A 23,112-nucleotide genomic window follows, 5' to 3' on the forward strand; every position below is an offset into this window, starting at 1 on the left:
GCAGCGGCCGCGGGCGGCTGCGCCGGACCGGCGGCGCGAAGCCATCTGCCGCGCCCCCTCTCCCGCCTTCCCAGCGCTCCGCTACGTCGCCCTTTTAAGCGGGCGCGGCGGGGCGCCCGGAGTAGCACGCGGCCTGCGGAGGGAGCGCGGCGATTGGCGGGGCGGCCGCCCGGCGGACACACCCCCCCTAGAAAAGGGGAGCCGTGAGTGGCGGGGGGAGAAGGTAAACAGAGCCGGCCGGCCCTGCCCGCTGACCAATCGGGGGGGCGGGAGGGGGCTCCGAACCTGACGTGATGGGATTCGGCGCGGCCGTCCCCGGGCAGGAGCACGCGGGCGGCGAGCGGCGCGGGGGGCGCGCGGCGGGCGGTCTCTTCTCCCCCGGCCCCCGCGCCGGACCCGGCCCGGCCGAGCGGGCGGCGGGCGCCGCTCCCCCCCGCCGGCTGCGCGCCGCCCCCGGGGGGCGGCGGTGAGGGACCTGCCCGGCGCCCCGCTATTTATTTTTCTGCCTCCCCCTCGCCGCGGGCGGGCCATGGCTGGCGGCGCTGCGGTCGGCCCGGCGGGCGCGCACTGAAGGCGCCCGGAGACCCCCCGTCGTCGGGGCGCGGCCGCACCATGTCGGCCGTCGCCTACGTGGACTTCGTGGCGGCGCAGTGCCTGGTCTCTATCTCCAACCGCTCCGCCGTGCCCGAGGCGGCGCGGCTGAAGGTGCCGGGCGAGGGAGAGGCGGCCCGGGAGCTGCGCGACCCCCGCGACGCCTGGAAGGACTATTGCGCCCTGCTGGCCATCGCCAAGAGCCTGCTGGAGCTGAACAAGTACCGGCCGCTGCCCACCCCCTCCGTCTGCAGCGACAGCGTGGAGAGCCCCGACGAGGACGCGGGCTCCGACAGCGACGCGGCCACCGAGCCGGGCTCCAGCCCGCCCCGCAGCCCTCCGCCGGGGCCGCCCCCCTGCCTGCGCGCCGCCGGGGCCGCCCCCAAGGGGAAGCTGGCTGCCGAGAAGCGGCACAAGTGCCCCTACAGCGGCTGCGGCAAGGTCTACGGCAAGTCCTCCCACCTCAAGGCGCACTACCGGGTGCACACAGGTCAGCGGCGGCGGCGGGAGTGGGGACTGGGGAAGGGAGCGAGCGCTTGTCCTCGGGTGAACCTGGCCGGCGGCGCGCACGGCGCCCCCGCGCGTCCCCGCCGCCTTGCCCTTCCGCTTTGGGTTTTGGGGGGATTTTTTAATCTTTTTTTTTCCTCTTCTGCGTACCCCCCTTTTTTTGCCTTTCTTCTCCTCCCATCCCTCCGCGCCGCGGTGCCGGACCGGCGCCCCAGATCCTGCGGGAGCGGGCGGCCGCCCCGGGTGGAGCTGCGGCAGCGCCTCCCGCCGCGCCCCGCCCGCTGCCTGCCCGTCTCGGCCGGGAGCGCCCCCGTCCCCGCTGCGGGCCGCTGGAGAGCGGCGTAAAACTTGTCGTGGCCGGGGTGGCTCGGAGGGCGGCTGCGCAGGGGGACGCCGACCCCGCGCGGGGTGTCCGTCGAGGAATCACCGGGAGAGCGGGAATCGGGTTTTCCGCTGGTGTCGGGGGGGGGGGGGAGGGGAGAAGCGGGGGGAACGGCTGCCGCGGGGCACAATTTGGCACGTATTCTTAAAACAGGCGGGGGCGGGACAGCACCCGCGGGCTGCGGACGGCTGTGCACTGCCCGCGCCCCCTTGCTGCCCGTGCCGTCGGAAGCCGCCTTTCGTTGCCCGCGTTTGCAGCGGCGCCTCCGAGCTTCGCTGCGTGGCGGGGAGCGGCCGCGGAGCCGGAGCTGGAAGCGGCGGCATCTTCCTCGCAGCGCGGAGAGCTAAGGGCTCCGGGTTTGGCCGTCACACCCCACTCCGGCGGGCGAGGGACCCGGCGGGCTGGAGGGGAAGACTTGAAAGGCACATCACCTGAATGCCACAGTCCCCCCCGCGGGCTCCCGCTGGAGCAGAGCCCCGATGGTCAGAGGGGATTGTCACCCAACCCTGCCGGGCTCCTCCGGCCGGGCGGATTTATTCGAGCGCCGTCCGCAGGGGACCGGCCGCTGCCGCGCCCAGCTGTCCCTGCCGGTGCCGCTTGTCGCGACCCAGCCTTATCCGCGTCCGCAGGGGCTTCGTCCGTCAGGCTGCGTGGGGCCGGACCCCTGTCCCCGCCTCGGCGCTTTAGAGGGTGTGGCAACATGGAAACCTAATGATTAAAAAAAAAAAAAATATCTGCTGCAGCAATTCGTACTTCCTCCGGCTCTGCCGAAGCGCGAAGGGGACAGCAGTTGTAGACTTTTTTGTTTGGTTGTTGGTTTGGTTTGGTTTTTTTAAGCCCCCCTGGTGCAGGTGGCTGAATAAAAACCTTTACATGTCTGAATTGCGCTTGAGGTCACAGTGCAGTACACAAGGCTGCTTAAAAATTGCTCTAAATGGAAGGGTCGTATGCAAGCGGAAAGGAGCGGGTGAGAGGAGGCAAATGCTGCCAATACTGATTTCATGTACTTCACATCTGTTCTGTAGATGGCAGTTCTCTTCTGGATTTTGTCTGCTGGCAGTGGTGGTAAGTGGTGAAGTACAAAACAAGTTTATCACGCGTGGAACGTACTGCAAGGCATCGCTGTAGTATTTAAGGCAGCCTGGGTAGGGCATGGCCCCATCAGAGCACCAGCCAAACTTCCATGGCTTTGGCTTGTCTGTGCACTGCAGAGCACACCAGCGCAGGTTGCTTACCTGTCCTCTGCTGGCAGATCTGCTGGGCGCTTTCCTCAAGAGGTCGGGAGGAGGAGGATTACCGGATGTGGCTCAGCGGTGAGCTCTGCAGTTAGAGAGTTAAGACTGCCTCAGTGAGGTGGGAAAGAGCATGGTCAGTGATGACCCTGGGTTGACCTCAGGAGCAGTGCCAAGGATTATTGTGTTATCGTCTTAAAACCTGCAGCTCTGATGTTCTTTTGGAGGCTGAATGTAACTGATGCCTCGCAAAATGTTAGCTCACAAGTGACAAAGAAAATGCATTAGCATCATTTCCACTTACTTCCCCATACTCAGATATCCACTCCTAGATGGGAACCAAAATAGACATCAACTGGGATAGCATTCTGTGTGATGACATGTAAGTTAATGTACTGTACAACCCACACAACTTGCTGTAAGCAGTACTGTTATAATAAGTATCTCCTGAAGTGGCATTAGGTTTAGCATGTGGCCACAAATAGGTGGCCATAGCTCCAAGTATGAGATGTTCAGCTCAGATGTGCTGATGTACTGTCACGGTAGTTCTATGTGATTAAAACCACTACAGATGTCCAGCAGTAATGAACTCTCTGAGCTTCCTAATGTGAACAGTTAATTGCAGCTAACTGAAATGCCAAACAATACTGCTAATGTTAATTCTTTTTATAGATGGCAGAACAATTCCTTAGCAACAGTGGGATTCAATGGGACCTCTGGAGTTATTCATAACTACATATTGCAGAGCATTAATGCTCCCTCCCTAGTACCATTTTCTTTCTTTTTTTTTTTTTTCCAGATAATTTCTCTCTCATATATTTGAGCCTCTTGAATCGCTTTCATCTACCTGCGATTTTTATTTGGGCCACCAAGTGGGTTTCTTGCTGCTTTGCAGCTTTTAGTGGAAGTAGGTACACAGCCACCAGTAGAAGCTTCCTGGTCTTAAATTTTTAATATTTAATCCCAGTCTTTCTGTCTTGGAAGATGGTTTCAGGATTTCCATTGACACCCATGAGTCTGCATGTAGCCACAGCTCTTTCTACTCATGGACATTAACCAAACAAGTTGGGAAGCTCTGATTACTGCTCTGTGCTGTGTAGTGGTGGGAATATAAAAACTCACCATGTCACCTTTGGTAAGTAAATGCAAAGCGAGAAATGAAATTCCAAATAAATGTAGAAGAGCAGAAAACCAAAATCTTGATGCTCAGAGGTTAGAGGTCTGTATCTTATTAATGATTCTTTAAACTTGTTGGTTCAAAGGCATTCCATATCTCAGAGACTAAAAAATATTTGCAAAACTGTTCGTTTCAAGTTTGGGCCTTTGACGACTCTAGTTCAGTTTTCCAGAAGACTCAAGCTAGCCATCCATCAGAAATTGCGTTCTTAGTTGATCTCAACAGTAGGTCAGCGGATGGCACTGCACTTCCTTACATGTGCGAAGAGCCCCTTTGTGTGTGCTGCCAGTCCTGCTGAACTCGATGTGACTTAGTGTAGCAGGGTTCGTAGGAGGAAGCCAAAGAATTCTGAACTCTGCCCCTTCCTGAGGGGATAATCCTTTCATTCTTTGCCAGGCCTCCGCTGCTTCTGCGATACGATCAGGCACTTCTTCATTCTGTCATGTATGTGTTCCTGCATTCAAAACATATTAATTTGCAAAGGCACGGGGATATGAGGACAAGCGCATCACTGGAACTGAGCTGTTGTCTCCCCGTCTGTTCACTACCATGCAAAAGTAACTTGGAATTTATTACAAAAGTTCTGGTGTCTTGAGCAGGAAGAGCATTAGAGGTACAGTTGTTCTTTGTGAGCTGTTTCCAGCAGCATCTCTGGGGGGCATGGTGCTTGGTGTGGGAGAGACAAGATGTCATTATCCCTAATGGCTCACAAGCCAAAATCTGTTTGTCAGGAAGGCAGGTGGAGGGATAGCCCCACAGCGTGGCCATACCTTAGGTTTCTCCATCCCTTATGGGTTGGTGTTATGGGAATATAGGACACCTAAACTCTGCTGAAGCTCACCAGTGGCAGGAGGGATTAGGGGTGGTGTGTCTGCTCGGGACTCTTGAGCATTGAGATGTCATGACCAAGTCTTGCAGACTTTCAGCCCATAGAAAAAGGCGCAGATGCATCAGCAAGAAGTGCATAAGAACCGAGCCCTGGAAGCAATGCAGAGGTCAAGAGAAAGCAAGGGATTTGGGTGACCAAGAAACTGACAGGCAACAGCAGATATGCAGAGAGTAACCTTGAAAACACACACACTTCTCAAAATAGGTAGTTTTAGAGGTTCAATTGTGGCCGGTAGGGATTATGTGTGGGGTTATTGTTAGCCTCAAAAATGGTGCCAGGGGCAGAGCTGAGGGTGCATCTTGAAAGAGAGAGATGTGCAGGCCAGATGGTTTCCAGGGAGAATGAAGGCATATGAGAGTAAACAAGCAATCTCAGTCAGAAGGCCTGGGCAGGGAGCGCGGAGCAAAGGGCAAGACACCAACAGGGAGAGAAACAAACTTTAAGGAAGGTACATTCGCTATGATGGTGTTAGCAAGCCAGTTAAAGCGCATGTGGCTGCTGAGAGCAGATCCTCCTGGTCAGGAAAGAGGGACGGAGAAGGTACTGCAAAGCTAATTCGTGAGATGCCTCCTCATACAGGACGTGTAGGAGTTTACTCACCTGGGGAGGTGAATCACAGATGCTTCTCAATACGTGGTGCTGCAGATTGATGGCAAGTTCACCATCAGGTACCCTTAATTAAGAGGTTAGACACACAAAATACAAATGTATGAAAAGTTCTCCCTGTTCGGCTAGTCTCTTCAGCCAACTGCATCATTGTGTAGACTGGGTCCAAACAATACCGAGATTTTTTTACATCAGGCAGCTGATGCACCCTTGAGCTCTCCTGGCATTTTTTTCTCACTGATATTTGGTAGTGGGGCTGTAGGCAGAGGAGTGGACCCATAAATCTGCCACCTGCACAGTGAAGCTGGGGAGCATTTCTCGTAGAAAGGAGAGGTAAGTGCTGCCACTGTCTTATGCTGCAATGTAGGTGTCATGGTGTCGATCCAGCCCCTACCTGTATCAATTTGGTTTTGACTGTGCTGCTTTGTTTTTCGTGTTCTAGAGTGTCACTAGCTCAACAGACAGTCCAGATGCTGATACGTTGACAATCCTCTGCTCCCTGGGAGCTTTTTTTGGTATTTTGTGTGAGCATAAGCTGAAATTTAGCATTTTAAGCCTCTCTTATCCAGCTCATATGATGTCACTTCGCTAGATCCTATAGAATAAGACTGAAGAGCAGCAAGTGGAGCCAACAGGACACTTTTCACTAAATTTAGACCCCCACCTGAAATGCCCATTCTGAAGGGTTAATACAAATGTGTGGATTGCTGGAGTTCTAATGGACACGTTTCCAGCTCTCGAAGAAGCATGGTCATACTGACTGGAAGCCTTGCCAGCTGAGTAAAATAGGCAAAAATCCTAAAGATTAAGTTCAATGTTGCCTGACTCCCGGTTGCTTTTTTTTTTCTGCTACAAAATAAAACCATTAAGCTGGTGTATGCGTCACAGTGGGAAAGCACTCCAGGAAGGTTTATATATTACTTGAGTCAATGTAAAGAAGTTTACAGGTAGAACAGCAGCAGTGAGCAGGTGTCATCCATAGGAGTGCAACTCCTGTTTCCAGATGGTTGTATTGAAAACGCAGCTTTACTGAGTTTCCTGCACGCTCTTGTGCTGTGGCATTGAAGACTGTGTGGTGGGTGTCACCTGCTCTTGTTAGCTCATGTGCCTTGCAGCCCCAGTGGTGAGGATCCCTGCGGGAATGATCATTCCCCTTGGTTGGCTGCCATGCACTGTGGCCTCTCGCAGCTCCCGAACCTGCAGTTGTGAAAGCAGGGAGGGGGACAAGGTGAGATTAAATGGTAAGAGTCTGGGGTAGCAATGGCAAAGCGCAACTTCAGAGAGTGTTTACTTATGGTAGCTTAGCTCGCTCTCTATTCAAGTAACGGTGACTGTGAATAGCCTGAGAGCACTCTTTAAATACCTGAAACTTGAGGGAAGAGTCTGTTGAAATACTGGCTAATAAGTTCATAGTGAAATGACAAAAGTTATATTAGCATTCTGAATGCACATAAAATTGCATTCCTCTTTCCCCTGTCAAAGCTGTTACCACTTAGCGAGCATTTAATCATTCAGACAGGACAGGTGCCTAAACCCTGTGCTGTTCAGTCCCAGGTGAGTGCCCTAAGCACTAGGCTAGGAGTTGGTCTCCATTGTTCAGTTAATATTTAAATATTACTGTAAAATGGAGGAAGTTCAAATGGAGATAAGACAGGAAAGGAGAAAAAGTAGCAACTTGTCACAGGTACCTGGGAGTATACTGCTGAGGGCACTCCTCTTGGGTAGGAAAGTGTAGATCTACCTCTCTGGTTAGCTTTGGGGAGGTGTCTCCTCTCCCAGGTAGCTTCCCCAGCTGATATATAGAGATGGACATATCTAAGGAGGCACAGTCCCCAAAGGCTTGCAGCGGGGTCCATGATCTGGCAGAGAAGCTCTAAGGATATCCCTTGCATCTGATGCTTTGTAGATGTGGGTAACGGTAAGAGTGGGTCTCGCTGGGATTTAGGCTCCACAGTGGTGCATTTTGGCAGGTGGTTTTGCATCTGGTCTTTTGAAAGAGACTCAAACACCTGCGTGTGCAAGCAGCTGTTGAGTGGTGGTTCTGAGGAGGTCAGAGCAGTCTAAATACTTGCTGAAAGCAGAATTTTAACACCTGAATCATCCTGTGATGTTTAGTCCTGGGTGCTGGCAGAATAAAACCCTTGCTGCAACCCATCCATCCACTGACAGTCCTGTAGGCAATGTCTGTCTGATTTGTTGCCAGACCCAATGGCCACAGTTTAGGTGTTGCAGAAACCCTTGTTTTATACACATGGTACCCAGCATCCTCACCGCTGATCTCACCACTCTGCTGTTTTGCACCAGCATCTGTACCTTGTGGTTTGCCACGTGTTTTCATGATCTGATTTTGGAATATTTCCGAAGAGGAAAAAGGCTGTTTGAAGGGACTCCGATCTCTGCTCAGAAGTGGATGTGCAAATGTCTGTAATACCCACCTTCACCAAAATATCTTGCATGTGGACACAGTCGAAGTCCAGTGTCCCGCTGGTCAAGGTGTGGAACAAGCAACATACTGGGGAAAAACATGATAGAGACCTGAGATAGCAGCTGTTCTGTGGCAAGGAAGATAGCCTGCGTTTTTGTTTTGTTTCGTTTTCTTAACTCTTGCCATAATCTGGACCGTGTTTTTGGCATCCATCTACAGACCCTGTCATACTTCAGGAGATGCAGAGATATGTGAGAGCAGTGACTGAGTGGGAACACAGGAGAAAAAAAAAATAGAAAGAAATGCTTATCATTGTTATGTGTAAGAGGTTGTGTAGGGTACCATTAGGTGTCCCTTCGTGCAGCTGTAGCTATAGTCCACTTGGCTTTCTAGTTAATGTGTGACGCAGCGTCATTAGCGTTATTTGACAGCAAACTGCTCTGTGTCAGCTAGTGCTGATGCCAGACTGAGTTCGTGGCTGTGTCCCATCTCACCTTTGTCAGTGAGGAAGACAGTGTGAGCCTAGCAAACCATTCACCTTGGACAGACTTCCTTCCACACCAACAGCAATGTCTGAATGTCATCTGTAAACTCGAACAGTTTCTTAGTAATTCATGTAGAGTCAGTACTTCATTCCACCACAGAAGCTCAGTGTGCTCGAGTCCTACTGCATGTTCTGTTACATGACGAGAATTGCGCAAGTCTGTTATCATCAACTTTGTCTTCAGCTTTTTCAAACACAGCCTCTCCCCTCCCAGAAAAATGTCACCCAAAACCTACCTATCCCTTATTTGTCCGAACAAATTAATCTTTGTTACAGCCACCACGAACTGCAGCTCCTAACCTCAGTCACCTACATCTAAAGCAGCATTTTTTAGTGAGAAGGCAGATGATAAATCAGGATACCAGTACCACCTGTACTATTAAAAAGTCTACTAATGCTCGATCCTTGTGCTTTTTCAGAAACCCTTCCTGCACTAGACTGCAATGTGGGAAAATCTGAAATGTCCCAGGGTAGGGTGAAGAAGCTAAATAATTTACTGTCTATTCAGAATAAAATGGAAGTGGAATAAAATAAAGTGGACCTGCCTCAGGTCATGCAAAGCAGCTTGGATACAGAGTTTAAACTCGCAGAGAAAGAAGAAACTAACCATTTGTGGTAGAGAGCGGCAAGGAGGAACAGGGAGACAAGCTCAGGTGAAGCAAGAAGGCAAAAGTCAAAAGGATTTGCAATGGCCTTTATATCCATATGGGATTTACAGCAAGCCAGGCTGCATGAGCAGGCATTCTTCAGACTCCAGGGCAGACCTGTGGAGGGCCACCATTGCTTGTGCTCAGTGTAAGACTGTGTCTCCTGCTACATTCCTGGTGGGACATAGAACAAAGAAGTAGAGTTCTGCAGACACACCTATTCCTGTAGCCTGTAAATCAGTTTCTGCTTCAGTTGTTACTTCTGTAAGCTGCCCTGGAGATATATTTTATTTATTTATTAAGTATTTACATCTTCTGTTCAGATCCTATCACACAGTTGTAAGGAATCATGATACACCACTGGCCATTCTCTCATCCCTTGATGGAAATCCCATCTAAGACGTATCTTAAAACGTAAGTAGCACGCTGCTGCTGAAGGAAAGGTGGTGTAATAGCACTCTGTTTTGATGGTTCATTCTGCTGCTTTCATGCTTTAGCATTACTACTCCCAAAACTAAAGGGTAAAATCATGTGGAAAAGACACTTCTTGGCTGCAACGTGACACAGAAATCCCTGTCTCCAGATGGAGGCAGCACTAGCTTGTACTGCAGCTCTGTGCGCCATTGCCTGCCTGGCTGTGTACGAGTTGCAAGACCTGTTTGCTCCGTGGACTCTTCCACAAACATCTCTGCTGCTTTGAAAAATAGCGTGTCAAATGCAGCCAGCAAATACAGCGACCAACTTTGCTGAGTGGACAATCATCACATGTCATCAGGCATCTCTACATTGCTTTAAAAGCTCCCTGGATGCACACTCCACCCCTGCTGTGCAGCTGTGAAGTCCATCACTGAAGCACCGTCCTTCTGGGCCAGTGTCACCTGTTACGGCTTTGTCACCAAGGGGAGCAGCAGATCTTCAGGCTCAGAGACTAGCCCTGAGGCGCTGGAAAAGCTCCCTCCCCCTTGTCTCTCTGCTCTGGGAAGTCTGGAGTTTAATGCGTCCCGGTGCCGGGGATTACGCCTGGCCTACTTTCACACACAGGCTTGCAAAGTGGCTGTGACAGCCTCCACGGGCAGCCACTGCCAAGGTGGTGAAGCTCTTCTTGGCTGCCGTATCTGGGGGCTCGGCAGTGGGCGGCAGGTGCCGGCGGTAGCAGCTCTCATGTGTCGGGGGGGGTGCAGCCGCTTGTCCCCAGCAGCATCTCCATTGTGTGTGCCGTGCCCGGGCACGGCTGCTCTCCCATCAGCAGTGGGACTTGCCCCCACCTCACCAGGCTCCGTGTAGCTCCCAGCGCTCCCCTATGAGCTTGGGGCTGGTTTCCCAGGGAGTGTGGTGCCAAATGTACACAAGGGTCCTGAGCAAGCCCTGCCTTTGCCCAAGGCTTTGTGGTTATGCTGCATAACCTAAAAGTGCTTTCCTCTGGCACGTGAAGTGGGCATGCGGGATAGCGACAGTGGAGGTCATGCTGCTCACATCATGTTTCAGAGGGAATTTCAGTAACCAGGCTCCATTTTATCTTCTCATCTGCAGTTCTAGGAAGGGAGGGGGGAAAGCCCAGTTTCTTGAGGGCTACATGGGGCCAGATTCAAAACACTCATTTTAGGCACCTGGATTAGATACTACTGTGCCTCAAATATAGACATTTCACCCAAGAGACCATGATCCTTGTTATCCAGCCCGGACACCTAGTCTCCTTATAGTACAGTTAGGCAATTCTGCAGGATGAAGAGCTGTGCTGAGGTGGATGGTTGGAAATGCAGCTTCTGTGGATGGGGCAGGATGCCCTGAGCTGCTCCCACTGTTCTGGGCAGTAAGTGCCTGACATTGAGTCGTATACTAGATGCCTCCACACATGCAAGATGTACAGCGCTTCTACCACGTTCCAGGGGGAGCTAGAAAGCTGTTCTGCACCTCCCACTGCTGCCTTCTTCCAGGGGCTGTAACAGAAACGGCGAGATGAATAGCAAAAGAGCAGCGCAAGTGAAGCGCTTGCCTTGGGTGCCCAGGGCAGGCGCCGGGCTGGCAAAGCTGGGATGATGGTGGGCACCGATGCGAGTGCTCTGTACAGCTCCGGGTGCTGCTCGGCTGTGTAGCTGTGGTCATGGCCTTCACGCACGTGTAAGCCTATGTACTGTTTTAATTAATTTCTTTCATACAGGCAGTGGCTGTTTGGAAAGGCTTCCAAGCATGTCTGTAATAAAAATGTACAGCAGGGAGCCAAGAAACCTGTTTATAAAAAAAAAAATAGCCCTGGGTCTGGATGGCTGGGGCACGTCTGCCCGCTCAGCATCCTTCTCTCCTGACCGAGGACCAGCATCGCCACGAGGGGAGGGCACAAAGCGCAGGGGAAGCGGCTGTACCTGATCCGTCCTCATCCTCCCTGGCATTTCAGGTGCCATCAGTCACTCTCTCCAGCCCCGTTTCTCCTCCCTGCAGGTCTGCAATACGTTGCACTGCTGGTTGTCCTTCTGGCATCTGGGCTGTTCACTGGAGCATTTAGCCTTTTGTTGTGTCTGGGGAGGACTTGTAAGTGGCTCCTTTTTTTGCAATCTGTAAATATAAAGTGAGCTCACCCATTGTGCCAAACTTCACAGTACAAAGAAATACTGGAGTTCTTGAGTTTTGTTCCAACCCATCCAAGTTGGAAAACTCCTGGGAGAGTTTTTGTATTTCACCGTTGACTATAAATAGCTGTCACATAGCTGTCATTTATATTCCCTTCAGGAGACTCTTAAGAAAGGGAATTAAGGCATCAAACTGCAGTGGTGCGTGCTGTCTGTGACCAAAAGCTTTCGTGCGAACTTCAATGCCTTTGATTTCCATCTGTGCCATGGACTAGGGTCAGCCTTGTCAGTTGGGAGGCGTTGAGTATGTGCCTGTAGGCAAAGCCTGTGCAGCCCGCAGAGGTGAACTGCAGGGATGGGGGTGCCAGGCAGATTCCAGTGAATGCTGTTTGATCCTTACACCCTTGCTTTTAAAGCAAAGGTGTGGTGTTCTATAGGTTAAGGTGTTCAGATGGGTTCTTCACCATTGTAGCAAACGTTAATACTGATAGAGCTGTGAATAATGAAGTGGTTTTCGGGTCCTCGAAGCAGCCATCTAAGAGACTGAGAGGACACCTAGACTCTCTGGAGTAGCTTGGGTTTCTGGGCAAAGGGAGGAGAGAGGCACGTGGTGCTTCCCTCTGCAGCTGCAGTGGTTTTGCTCTACGTGTTTGCAACCCCGAGGCTGCACCGCTTTCCCCAATCCCTCCGTGCTCACTTCTTCCCAAGCCAGAGCGACTTGTGGGAGGTGAAGGATTTTTTTTGGCTTCTTCTCTAACGGTTACAAATGATTTTATTCAGCAGAATGGAAGTGTCAGGGGAATAATACTGGCACTCATTTCCCAAACCTCCGTAATGAGCCCGACATGAAAAACATACAGGCACAGGCAGAGCTCATCTGTTGTTTTGACAGTCTTTGGGGTCATGTAAGGTTCTGCACCAGAGTGCGAGTTGCATGCGGTTGGAGGGGTTTTTGGCTTCTGCTAGAGGTGAGACTGAAACCTGATGAAGCGAGTCATCAACAACTCCACAGACGCTGGCACCGCGGCACAAAACAAAAGCAGCTTTTTCCCCTCAGCAGCATGTTCCGCAGCTCCTCATTGAAGCCGGTACGTGCTAGCCTGCATTACCCCTGCCCCCCTAAATCTCTTGTCATCCTTTCCTCCCGGCAGGTGAGCGACCATTCCCCTGCACATGGCCTGACTGCCTTAAAAAGTTCTCCCGCTCCGACGAGCTCACCCGGCACTACCGAACCCACACCGGTGAGAAACAGTTCCGCTGCCCCCTCTGCGAGAAGCGGTTCATGCGGAGCGACCACCTGACAAAGCACGCCCGCCGCCACACTGAGTTCCACCCCAGCATGATCAAGCGATCCAAGAAGTCCAGCTCCAGCAGCGCCTTGTGAAGGCAGGGCTGGGCCGGGGAGGGGGTCGGCGGGAGGCGATCCGCAGCGAGGATGCAGGCAGCGGTGCTGGAGCATGAGCATCCGCTGCGGTGCCAGCTGCCCTTGTTGGCCAAAAGCACATGTAGCCGACATTCACAAAAAAAACGTACTCCAAGCCCCCCTCCCCATGCTCCACCTCCCCAGCCTGTGCTGGGTACAGCGGTCTGGAGCAAGTGACTGCAGGGATGAGAGGAGTTAAGGGGATGCCCATCAGAGGAGGCGGCCACCTCCTCTAATGTAAAGCTTTGATGCTGATGTACATACATCCGGCTGGATGGTCCGGCCTCTGCCACAACAGTAGTGTGACCCCAAGGTCTTTGTGATTGCTGTGTCATTAACATGTTTTGTTGAACAGTGTAATGCTGCTTGTATTTAGAGTTTGTCAAGTAAAACCACTTTCCGAGTCACATATATAACACTCAGATAAAAACTCCATAGCACATTGTAGAAGTGGGTTTACTTCTGTCTCAGAACTATCCTGCATTGAAAAAGACTGTTAAGGTAAACATTACATATGTTATTCATAGCATCTGATTGATATACTGAGATAAGGTGAATTTATACTCAAGAAGGCCCATTGAAGTAAAAGGGTCTTTTTAATTTTTCTTTGTATTAACTATACTTTTGAATATAAGCTGCACTTTTCCAGTAAAAACATGTATAATTCAAGCAGATACTTAAAGCAAAAAACCCCATAACAGCTCAGTTGTTTTCTGACCAAATATGTATTTAGGTCTGTTATTCACTTACCTGGAAAAATACAAGTCAGCCTAGATAATGTGGCGGGGGCGTGGGAGCAGAAGCATATGTCTCTCAATTGATCCTATACTTTTAATTTGTCAATAAATACAGTACTGTACTATAGAAATGCCACTAACAGTGCTTTATTCTGCTGTGTTTTGTTTGAATGGATGCATAACAGCAGCTACCATCTTTATAAACTGCTTCTTTTTTAAAGGCTTTTTCTCTTCCTACACTTGCCTTAAAGATTTATTCTCTTCATACTCTTGCCTAACTCCTGCAGAGTCCTATGGGAGTTGCGTGTGCTTATGGAGAGAGTAGACCTTTCCTTAAGAGCACTCTGCTAATGGAAACAGCTGAAATTATTGTCAGGAGCACTTTGGAAGGGCTCCTGTTATCTCTTGATTGCTGTTTTTTTGTAGAGTATGGGGAAAACCATGAGCTAATTGAAGTACAGCATGGAAGGTGTGTCGTAATACTCCTTACGGCATAAGCTTCTCTTGGTACTTTTCATTGTACCTGTGTCATGTATGGCAAGTAAAACACTGATAAAGGCAATATTACTTCTATCTTAAAGCTATTTTTTGCTCTTTAAGTGGAGCAAAAGGATCACTGAAGGGCAACTTTTAGTTGTGCTCATTAGCTGAGTATTTTATTTTTTTTTTATCAGTGATTTTCCCCCCACCCCAAAACACCCAGCATATAGGGGGAGAATTCTGTTTACACATTATTTTTTGCAGAAGCATTCTTCTCCTGTTTGATTTTTACCCCTTCCTCCAGAAGAGGATGAGGAGGTGCAGCCCTGCTATAGAGACTTAGCACCTAATTCATCTCATGAGTAATCACGTTGAAACCCAAAGTGTTTCCACTGCAGATGAATTTAGGTCATCCTGTAAAATTCTGTATATAAAAAATCTTGTTAGTACACCTGCAATTCCAGTATCTTATTGTTTTACCTGATAAAAAGCTTGCTTCCTAGAAACGAACATAAAAAAAATGAACTCGGAGAGTAGAGTGTTTTCTTCTACAGTTGTATAAGGCTTTCTGCATTAGAAATCAGTTTGCATATAGTGTTTTTACCTGTGTAGTTCATGATAAATTCCGTCTATGTGAAGAGAACTGCTTTTAAGGCATAAGGGGATATTGAAGAGTCTGTGGAATAAAAAGGGATGTGTTTTCTTCAGTGAAGACATCAGGAAACCAAGCACACTTTCTACCTCCGTTTCAGCTTTTTGAAACATTTATTTTAGAAACCAAACTTTAATTTCTGGTGTCCAAATTGAGTCGTAGGGACATAAATTCTTCCTAAGAAAAACAGGTAGCCTGGGGATCTCTGTTGATCTAGAAATACAGAAAGTGTTCTGCTTACCAGTACTATTAATGCTGCCTTGTTGAGTGGGGTCAGGGCCACGTGTAGCTTGGTGCAATTCCAAGGTGAATGTATATTCATCTTCATTCTTCTCTGTGAAGATCATGCAAAATTTCAAATCCATCCTGCAGTCTGGATTGTTGCTATGTGGTAGAACAAATGCAACACTTGGAAAATTAAGGCCTGATCCCGTGAAATACAAGACACCCTCACATCCCATCAACTGCAATGGGAAGCCACAACTGATAAGCAGTTCCTAAATCAGTAGGTAGATGTTTTGGTCACTTAGCTACCAGGATGAACCAATACATGGAAGTAAATAGCCAGATTTATGGTTTCCACCTTGTGTATTTGGGGTAGAATGCACATTTAATGAAACACCATTGTTCTGCAAAGTCTGAAAAAACCAACAACCCAGAGGGCCTTCGGTCCACAGGACAATGGGATGTACAGGCACGTGTCATCGTGGTGTGTGACAAGATCCTGTTTCTGAAAAAAACCTTCCTAAATAGTAACCAATTTGCTGTGATGTGTGCTGTGTTTCAGCACTGGACAGACGGGATAAATGTGATTCATTAACCACTAACAGAATACATTGGGAATGATCAGGTTTAGAGATTTTGGTTTATTGTTTTGTTCATTTGGGGTTGGTTTTTTTTTTTGTTTTTTCTTTCAGTAAAAGCAAACAACGGCTCTAACACATAAAACAAACTGCAGGTTAGTTCTTCGCATCTTGAAGTTAAGTTTTGAAGAGTGTTGCAAATGTTGGAAAAGAGAAGGAAAATTAGGTTCTCTAATACCATATGTACTTGTACTATTTTGGAAATACTTAATAGTGCTGAATTTAGGACAGCTCTTCTCCTTGGTTAAGAAAGCCCATTACTATAGAGAACTCATAGCTTTAAAGGCATAGCTATACAACATACTTCATTCTTGAACAGTTTTTTCATGACCTATATTACAGATCTGTTTTCAGTTCGCAGATGGACTTAGCCCAGCATACACCAGACTGGACACATACTTTAAAATGCTGTTTTACAGACTCGTGATCTGTAACACTGTAAAATACCAACTTCCAACAGTTTAATCAGTTTTATTTTTGTACAGTATTCGTATCCTTTATAAGTTATTTTGCTGTCCTGTTTTGTAAATCACATGAAATTGTAAAAAAAAGAAAATTAAAAAAAAAGTAGGCATAGATGGTTTTTTGTACATATGTATATATATATTGTCCAAATAAAAACAGAATTAAAAAAAAAAAAAAGCATGTTGTTTTGAATAATTGGAGCCAAGCAGTGGTCATGTAAACCTGCATGAATGATTATGAAAAAAATACTGCTGCACAGGATGAGATCTGTGAGTTGAGTGGTGTATGAGCCAGCTTCAAAGGTCTTGGTGTTGCTAGTCACTGTTAGACTGGGTCTTGTTTCTCTGCTTCACCTGGGTGTTTTCACAGGTATTCTTCCTCCCTGCCACTGCTGCAGGGAGACAGACACAGGGTGTTTGCAATCTGTGTCAAATGTTCTGTGATCTTCAGCTGACAGGTAGTCAGTTTGAAGCACTGTTAATATATTACAAAACTTAGACACCTCGTGGAGGAGCATCCCATCACCAGCACGCTCTGGCTCCCAGGAGGTCTCTCTCCCATTGCTCAGGCTGGTGCTCTCCCTCGCACCCTGCAGCTGCCCCATCAGCTGATGATTCAGCCTGAGCAGCCACGCTGCTGCCTTGAGATTTCCACGAGATTGGAGGGGTTGCTGGTGTAAGGAGAAGAAAAAACACACCTGCTCAGCCTCTGAAGGAGCGAAAAGCAAGGAGCCCTGTGCCAAAAAGCTCACTGATGTTTACAGTTATTGACATTATGGTTGCAAAAAAAACGACTACTTACATGAAGTTAACCTGGTACATGGGAATGGTGCCAGGGTGTGAATGCAAGGTGAGACTCCGGACAGCCTCGCTGTAAAGTCATTCAAACTGAAATAAAGGAGATTCTCTGAATATAGGTTACTTGAATAATTTTTCGTAAGAATACTGATTTCTGAAATACTGGTGCTTGAGGAACTGCATACACACTGTATGGCTTCAATGAGGGCTACAAAGTTGGTGTAGGGTTTGGAGGGGAAGCCATATGAGGTGTGGTTATGAGTCACTTCATTTGTTCACCCTGGAGGAGGCTGAAGGGAGACCTCATGGTGGCTACAGCTTCCTCACAAGGGGAGGAGGAGGGGCAGGCACTGAACTCTTCTCTCTGGTGACCGATGACAGAACCTGAGGGAATGGCAGGAAGATGTGCCAGGGGAGGTTTAGGTTGGACATCAGGAAAAGGTTCTTCCCCCAGAGGGTGGTGAAGCACTGGAACAGGCTCCCCAGGGAGGTGTCACGGCCCCAAGCCTGACAGTGTTCAAGAAGAGACTGGACAACACCCTCAGACACATGGTGTGAACTGTGGGGTTGTCATATGCAGGGACAGGAGTTGGACTTCATGATCCTTGTGGGCCCCTTCCAACTCAGGACATTCTATGATTCTATACTGGTATCAAACCAGTACATTTTATACAGCAATGTGTACTTTAAGTACTAAAAAAGTTCTGACCAAGAATATCCTTCATGAACAGCACAATTGGACTCAGAAGCAGTCACAAAGTGGATCCAGATTCCTCACCCACTGAGGCCCATAGAAAACTATAACATCAGTGGCTTTTCATCTGAACAGACCTTTAAGCGTCATTGCAGCAGCACAGAGTGCGGCTGATACTGTTGGTGGTGTCTGTGAGCAAGTCCCTTTGCACTCCTCGAGCTGATCATCTGCTTTGGATTTACTCTGTGTTTGTAATTCTTCAGGAAAAAACAAGAAAAACAAACACATACCCCAACAACAACAAAAAAATCCCTGACCAACAAAACCCTTTGTTGTCCATGAAAAATCCGTTATGTGACCCAAACTGAGGTACAGTCACAGAATGTTTTGGGTTAGAAGAGACTGCAAAGATCATCTAGTTCCAATCTGCCAGCCATGGGCAGGGACACCTTCCACTAGATGAGATTTCTCAAAACCCCATCCCACATGGCCTGGAACACTTTAGGAATGGGGCATCCACAACTTCTCTGGGCAACCTTTTCCAGTGTCTCACCGTCCTCATGGTGACAAATTTCTTCCTTATATGTAGTCTAAATCTACGTTCTTCCAGTTCAAAACCATTACACCTTGTCCTATCAGTACACGCCCTCATAAAAAGTCCTTCTCCAACTTTGTTATAGGCCCCTTTAGGTACTGCAATGTTGCTATAAGGTCTCCCTGGAGCCTTCTCTTCTCCAGGCTGAACAGCCCCAACACTCTCAGCCTGTCCTCACAGCAGAGCTGTTCCAGCCCCTGATCATTTCTGTGGTCTCCTCTGGCCACTCTCCAACAGGTCCATGTCTTTCTGGTGCTGAGGGCTCCAGAGATGGACACAGGACGCCAGGTGGGGTCTCACCAGAGCAGAGGGGCAGAATGACCTCCCTCGACCTGCTGGCCACACTCATTTTGATGCAGCCCAGGATATGGTTGGCTTTCTGGGCTGCAAATGCACACTGCCAGGTCATGTTGAGCTCATCAGCCGACACCCCCAAGTCCTTCGCCACAGGGCTGCTCTCAATCCATTCTCCAGCCAACCTGTACTTGCGCTTGCGATTGCCCCAGCCCACGTGCTGGACCTTGAACTTGGCCTTGTTGAACTTCATGAGGTTCCCACAGGCCCACCTCTCAAGCCTGTCAAGGTCCCTCTGAATGGCATCCCCTCAGTGTGTTGACTGCATCACTCAGCTTCGTGGCATCAGCAAACTTGCTGAGGGTGCGCTCAATTCCACTGTCTGTGTTGCCAATTAAGATGTTAAACAGCACTGGTCCCACTACCAGCCTCTGAGAAATGCCACTCACCACTGGTCTCCAGTTGGACATCAAGCCATTGATGGCAACTCTTTGAGTGCAACCATCCAGCCAGTTTCTGGTAAACCAGTATTAGTGGAGTGCAGTCAAAATCAAGCATAATATTCACAGTCTACAGCTTTGGTTACAAACTGAGGAAGGAGAAATCAGAGACTTTTCCCCTTTCAATTACATGATCCTGATTATCTTAAAGCATGTATGCCCTCTGAACCATCCATGTTGCATGTTACCTTCTGTGTCATCTTCTGCTTTTTGTTGTTTTCCAAGTCTCCTTGATATCTTCTGCCACCATCTTCTCTGCTATCATCTGGTCCCTCCTTCTCTAGCAAAATCAACTTTGTCTGCTACTGTGCATGATTCTTTATCCCCAACAAAGTGAATTTTGTCATTCCTTTCCAGCTTACTTGCCATGTTTTCATCGCCACGCTTCCAAAAGAGATTGTCAGTCTGCAAGCAGGTGCTTTGCTCTTCTACAAATACACACTGGGCATATTTGCCATCTTCTATGTAGCTTCCAGGTGCAATAGTTGATATGAACAATTTGCAATACCAAACTCTAGCTAATAACATACATAATATCATGTTTTGAGGCTAACCTACACTGTTCTTGTGGGCTAAGCCCAGGCAGCAGCTCAGCCCCAGCCAGCCACTCACTCAATCTCCCTTTGCAAGATGGGTGAGAGAAGGGCAAGAGCAAACTCCTGGGCTGAGATAAGGACAGTTTAACAGGGAAGGTAAAAGCTGTATGCACAAGCAAGGCAAAATTAGGAATTCATTATTTCCCATTGGCAGGCAGATCTTTGGCCATTTCTTCAGAAAAGAAGGGCTGACCACACATAGTGGTTACATGGGAAGACATAACTCCTGAAGTCCATCCTTCCTCCTCTTTCTTCCTCCAGCTTTTCCTGCTGAACACAATGTCATATGGCATGGGATATCCCTTTGGTCAGCTGGGGTCAGCTGTCCCAGCTGTGTCCCCTCCTAAGTGCTTGCGAAATTCCTGTGCTGGCAGGGCAGCGTGAGAAGCCTTAATGCTATGCAAGCACTGCTCAGTGATAGCTAAAATATCCCTGAAGTACCGACAGTGTTCTAGTCACAAACCCCAAACCTAGCCCCAGACAAGCTACTTTCAAGAAAATCCACTCTATCCCAGCCAAAACCAGGATAACTGTCAAAAAAACCCACTGGCTTAGTGGGGGTAATAGATCAACAGAAATAAGACTGGACAACTGGGGAACTACTTTTGAGAGCAACTGGGGAGCAGAATAGTGGAGAAAAGCTGGTGGAGATTGGTGTAAAGTGCAGAGATGGGAATAGCTGGCAGGGAACTGTGCCATTGGGAAAGGGCTGAGCCACAGGAGAGGTCACTGGCGGGTAAGCTGGTATAGTGCTGGTTATCACCTCTTTTGTCTTCTCCTCTGCTCGTGCTACTTGCCTTTCTTTTGCCATGTTTTCCCTGCTGGCTTCAAACACTGCCTGAAAAGCTTTCAGCGGTTAACCACTTCTAGTCCATGCACTCATCCCCCCGCTCCCTGTTTAACAGTTGAGCCTTGCAACGGCTGAAGTTAGCACTGAAATAAAATGTAGTGTACTAACTACTAAATCACCCCCTACACGCGAAACACTGCCTTGTGTCCAGGCTGTCCTATTATTCAAACAACAGCTGGATCAATGAGCCTCACGGGAGAAGCATGGCTCTTGGCAAGCCTGGTCTGTAAGCACAACAGCAGAGAAACATTCCTGCAATTTTCAGATGTTCAGGCTCGGACAGGGGGAGGATTTTTCTTGGAGCAGAAGTGGATTTAATTCTCTTCCTCATCTCCTTCCTCTCCAAATTATGATGTATTGAATCCTGGGTTTACTTTGAATTAGAAAGTTACTGGGAAAAAATGTTTCTGTAACAAAAAGTTCTATGAAAATTTATTTTGGACATTGTGTTTCAGTGACTCAGAACTGAAGAGAGTAATTCTGGCTCAGAGTTATTTACAGTGAAGCTGGAGTGCCAGGGTTCCCCCTGCTTCCCATGATGTAGCTTTCCTTCCAGACCTCTCCCATCAGATACGGTTCCAATCCAATAAGAAACTGCAATGCACCTTTCAAGAAGCAGGCCAAATAAAGACAGGGGAGAGGACAGGGAAATTATGCATGCAACATCAAAACAACTTCCATAAAATTGCAATACGCTGTGATGTAGAGTTACTAGGTGTTGCTGAGCCATATAGCCCTTGGCCTCAGTGTGGTGCTCCTTTCCCAGCACAGCTGGTGTTGAAGGTTGTGGGATGTGGGGACAAGAGAAGGAATCATGCACTTTGTGGGGACATCTACCTTTAGTCAAGCCACAGGACCCCTGCTCAGCTTAGTAAACAGTGAGCAGATCCTTCTCACATTTCTGTCCTTCCCCCAGGTAAATTCCAATATTCAAAGCCTAAGCATGGACAGCACAGACAGTATCAGGCAACATGTTATCATTGTGCAAGTGTTTGTAAAACAATGACAAATTTCACATCTTACATTATCTGTTTGCTCTAGCACTCTGCTTTTAAGAACACAATATGGAGAGGCATGGGAATTGGCTGAGGAAGGTAAAAATTAAGGCCTTTTAGTAAGAGGTGTTTGGAAAATTAACAGGCCTTGCAAAGGGAACAAGCAAGTAACTGCAGACTCACAGAAGAAACTCAAGTTGGTTTTCACAATCCATGGGAAGCAGTGTTTGAAGATGGTCCAGAAGCTTCCAGAAAGCAAGCATCAGCCAGAGAGCTTAGTAATAGAAGGGTGGACACGTTGGCATGAATTGTATACAAGAGTGTTAACTCTAAATAAAATTTGCCATTAGGCTTGCACCAGGAGCCCATCCTGGTCTCTAAAGAGCACCCACCGTACTCTTCAGTGACCATCCAAGCAGCCCAGATCAGGTCTGTTTGTCTCATCGTCTCTCACCAACTCCGAAGCCTGCAGAATAGGTGTTCCCAGTCAGCAACAGCCTTAGCAGGCATAATTTATTTTTCTTCCAATAAAAGCCCAAGCTTCATATAAAAATGTTAAAAGCATTGTAGTTGTGCAAAGGTACATCCTCATTCTAGTTTGCTGCTTCATCTGACTAAGCCATCTCTCCTAGTTAACAATAGCATACATGCACAAGTGCCACTTACAATTCTAAAATACAGTAAAAGGTGATTTGTAAGTGCTTCTCAGTATTCGGTTTCTCAAGATATTTTTATTTCTCACAGGAAGTCACAATTCCCATGCTGCTTCTCTCTCTTTTTCTCAATAGATGAGCAGACACAGATGTTTGCCAGAACTGCAGATGGTGAGGGAAAAGGATATTTGCGATAGTTTTCAGCTGGTCTGAACAACAAGGAAAAGTACCTATTTTCAGAGAAAGCTCAATTTATACTTCAGCTGTCAGGACTATTTGGGGTCTTTCCACTTCTGCATTTTTGAGAGGTCCTGTCTAGTCAGCAGGAAAAGCTGGATACTACACGTATATTTAACCTAAACTCCCACTCATTCCCTCCTCCTCAAAGTTGTACAGGTTTTTATAAGCAAGCATTCCCAAGTAACAATAGCAAAGCATAAGGAACAGCAATAAAGCTGGCGGCACAGAAGGGCCCTATATGTGGGTAAGGAATGCTAAATAACGCTGTAGCTACTGTATGGGGATATAGCGGAAGATTTGGCGAGGAGGTTAGTTAAATGTAAATACGCTCAAGTGACTTGCACTTGTCTGTAGAAAAAGCACACACATCACACTAATTGTCTTACTGACCTTGTGCGCTTGATGAGTAGAACCTCTGTGCTAGATAACACAGGCCTGGGAGAAACTCTGGGCACCTTATCACTGTGTCTGAGATTCCTGCTTTGTTGTGAGAAAGAACGGGAGGCTGCACCTGCCTGAAGCCCTGAAATACTGGTGAGCTCAGCAGGCCCAGTGATCTTCCAGCAGGGCTGAACTGACCAGCGCCTGCGTCCCCGCTGGTGTCACCTCTGCCTGTGAGCTCAGGTGTGGCTTCAGAGATCCCCCAGTAGAGAGGTAACTAAAATAAAACTTGCTCTTTGCAAATGCACCTGTGGCCTCTGGCTCTTCTTGCAA

The 23,112-nt window shown here is 48.4% G+C and overlaps 1 protein-coding gene across 1 annotated transcript; it reads left to right on the forward strand.

Moving 5' to 3' along the window:
* Positions 1-200: 200 nt before the first annotated feature.
* On the forward strand, positions 201-16,321 carry KLF9 (KLF transcription factor 9). The gene is made up of 2 exons (XM_065861595.2): positions 201-1,081; positions 12,716-16,321. The coding sequence occupies exons 1-2, from the start codon at positions 613-615 to the stop codon at positions 12,946-12,948; spliced, it is 702 nt and encodes a 233-aa protein (XP_065717667.1). The 5' UTR covers positions 201-612; the 3' UTR covers positions 12,949-16,321.
* Positions 16,322-23,112: the final 6,791 nt, after the last annotated feature.

Source organism: Patagioenas fasciata, chromosome Z, assembly GCF_037038585.1.
Source record: "Patagioenas fasciata isolate bPatFas1 chromosome Z, bPatFas1.hap1, whole genome shotgun sequence".
Taxonomy (NCBI): domain Eukaryota; kingdom Metazoa; phylum Chordata; class Aves; order Columbiformes; family Columbidae; genus Patagioenas; species Patagioenas fasciata.

What these genes read in the sequence shown, in the direction of transcription:
- KLF9 (XM_065861595.2), top strand. Translation starts at nt 613, where the DNA reads ATGTCGGCCGTCGCCTACGTGGACTTCGTGGCGGCGCAGTGCCTGGTC. An exon ending in GCACTACCGGGTGCACACAG is followed by an intron (nt 1,082 to 12,715) that starts GTCAGCGGCGGC and finishes TCCTCCCGGCAG; the next exon opens with GTGAGCGACCATTCCCCTGC.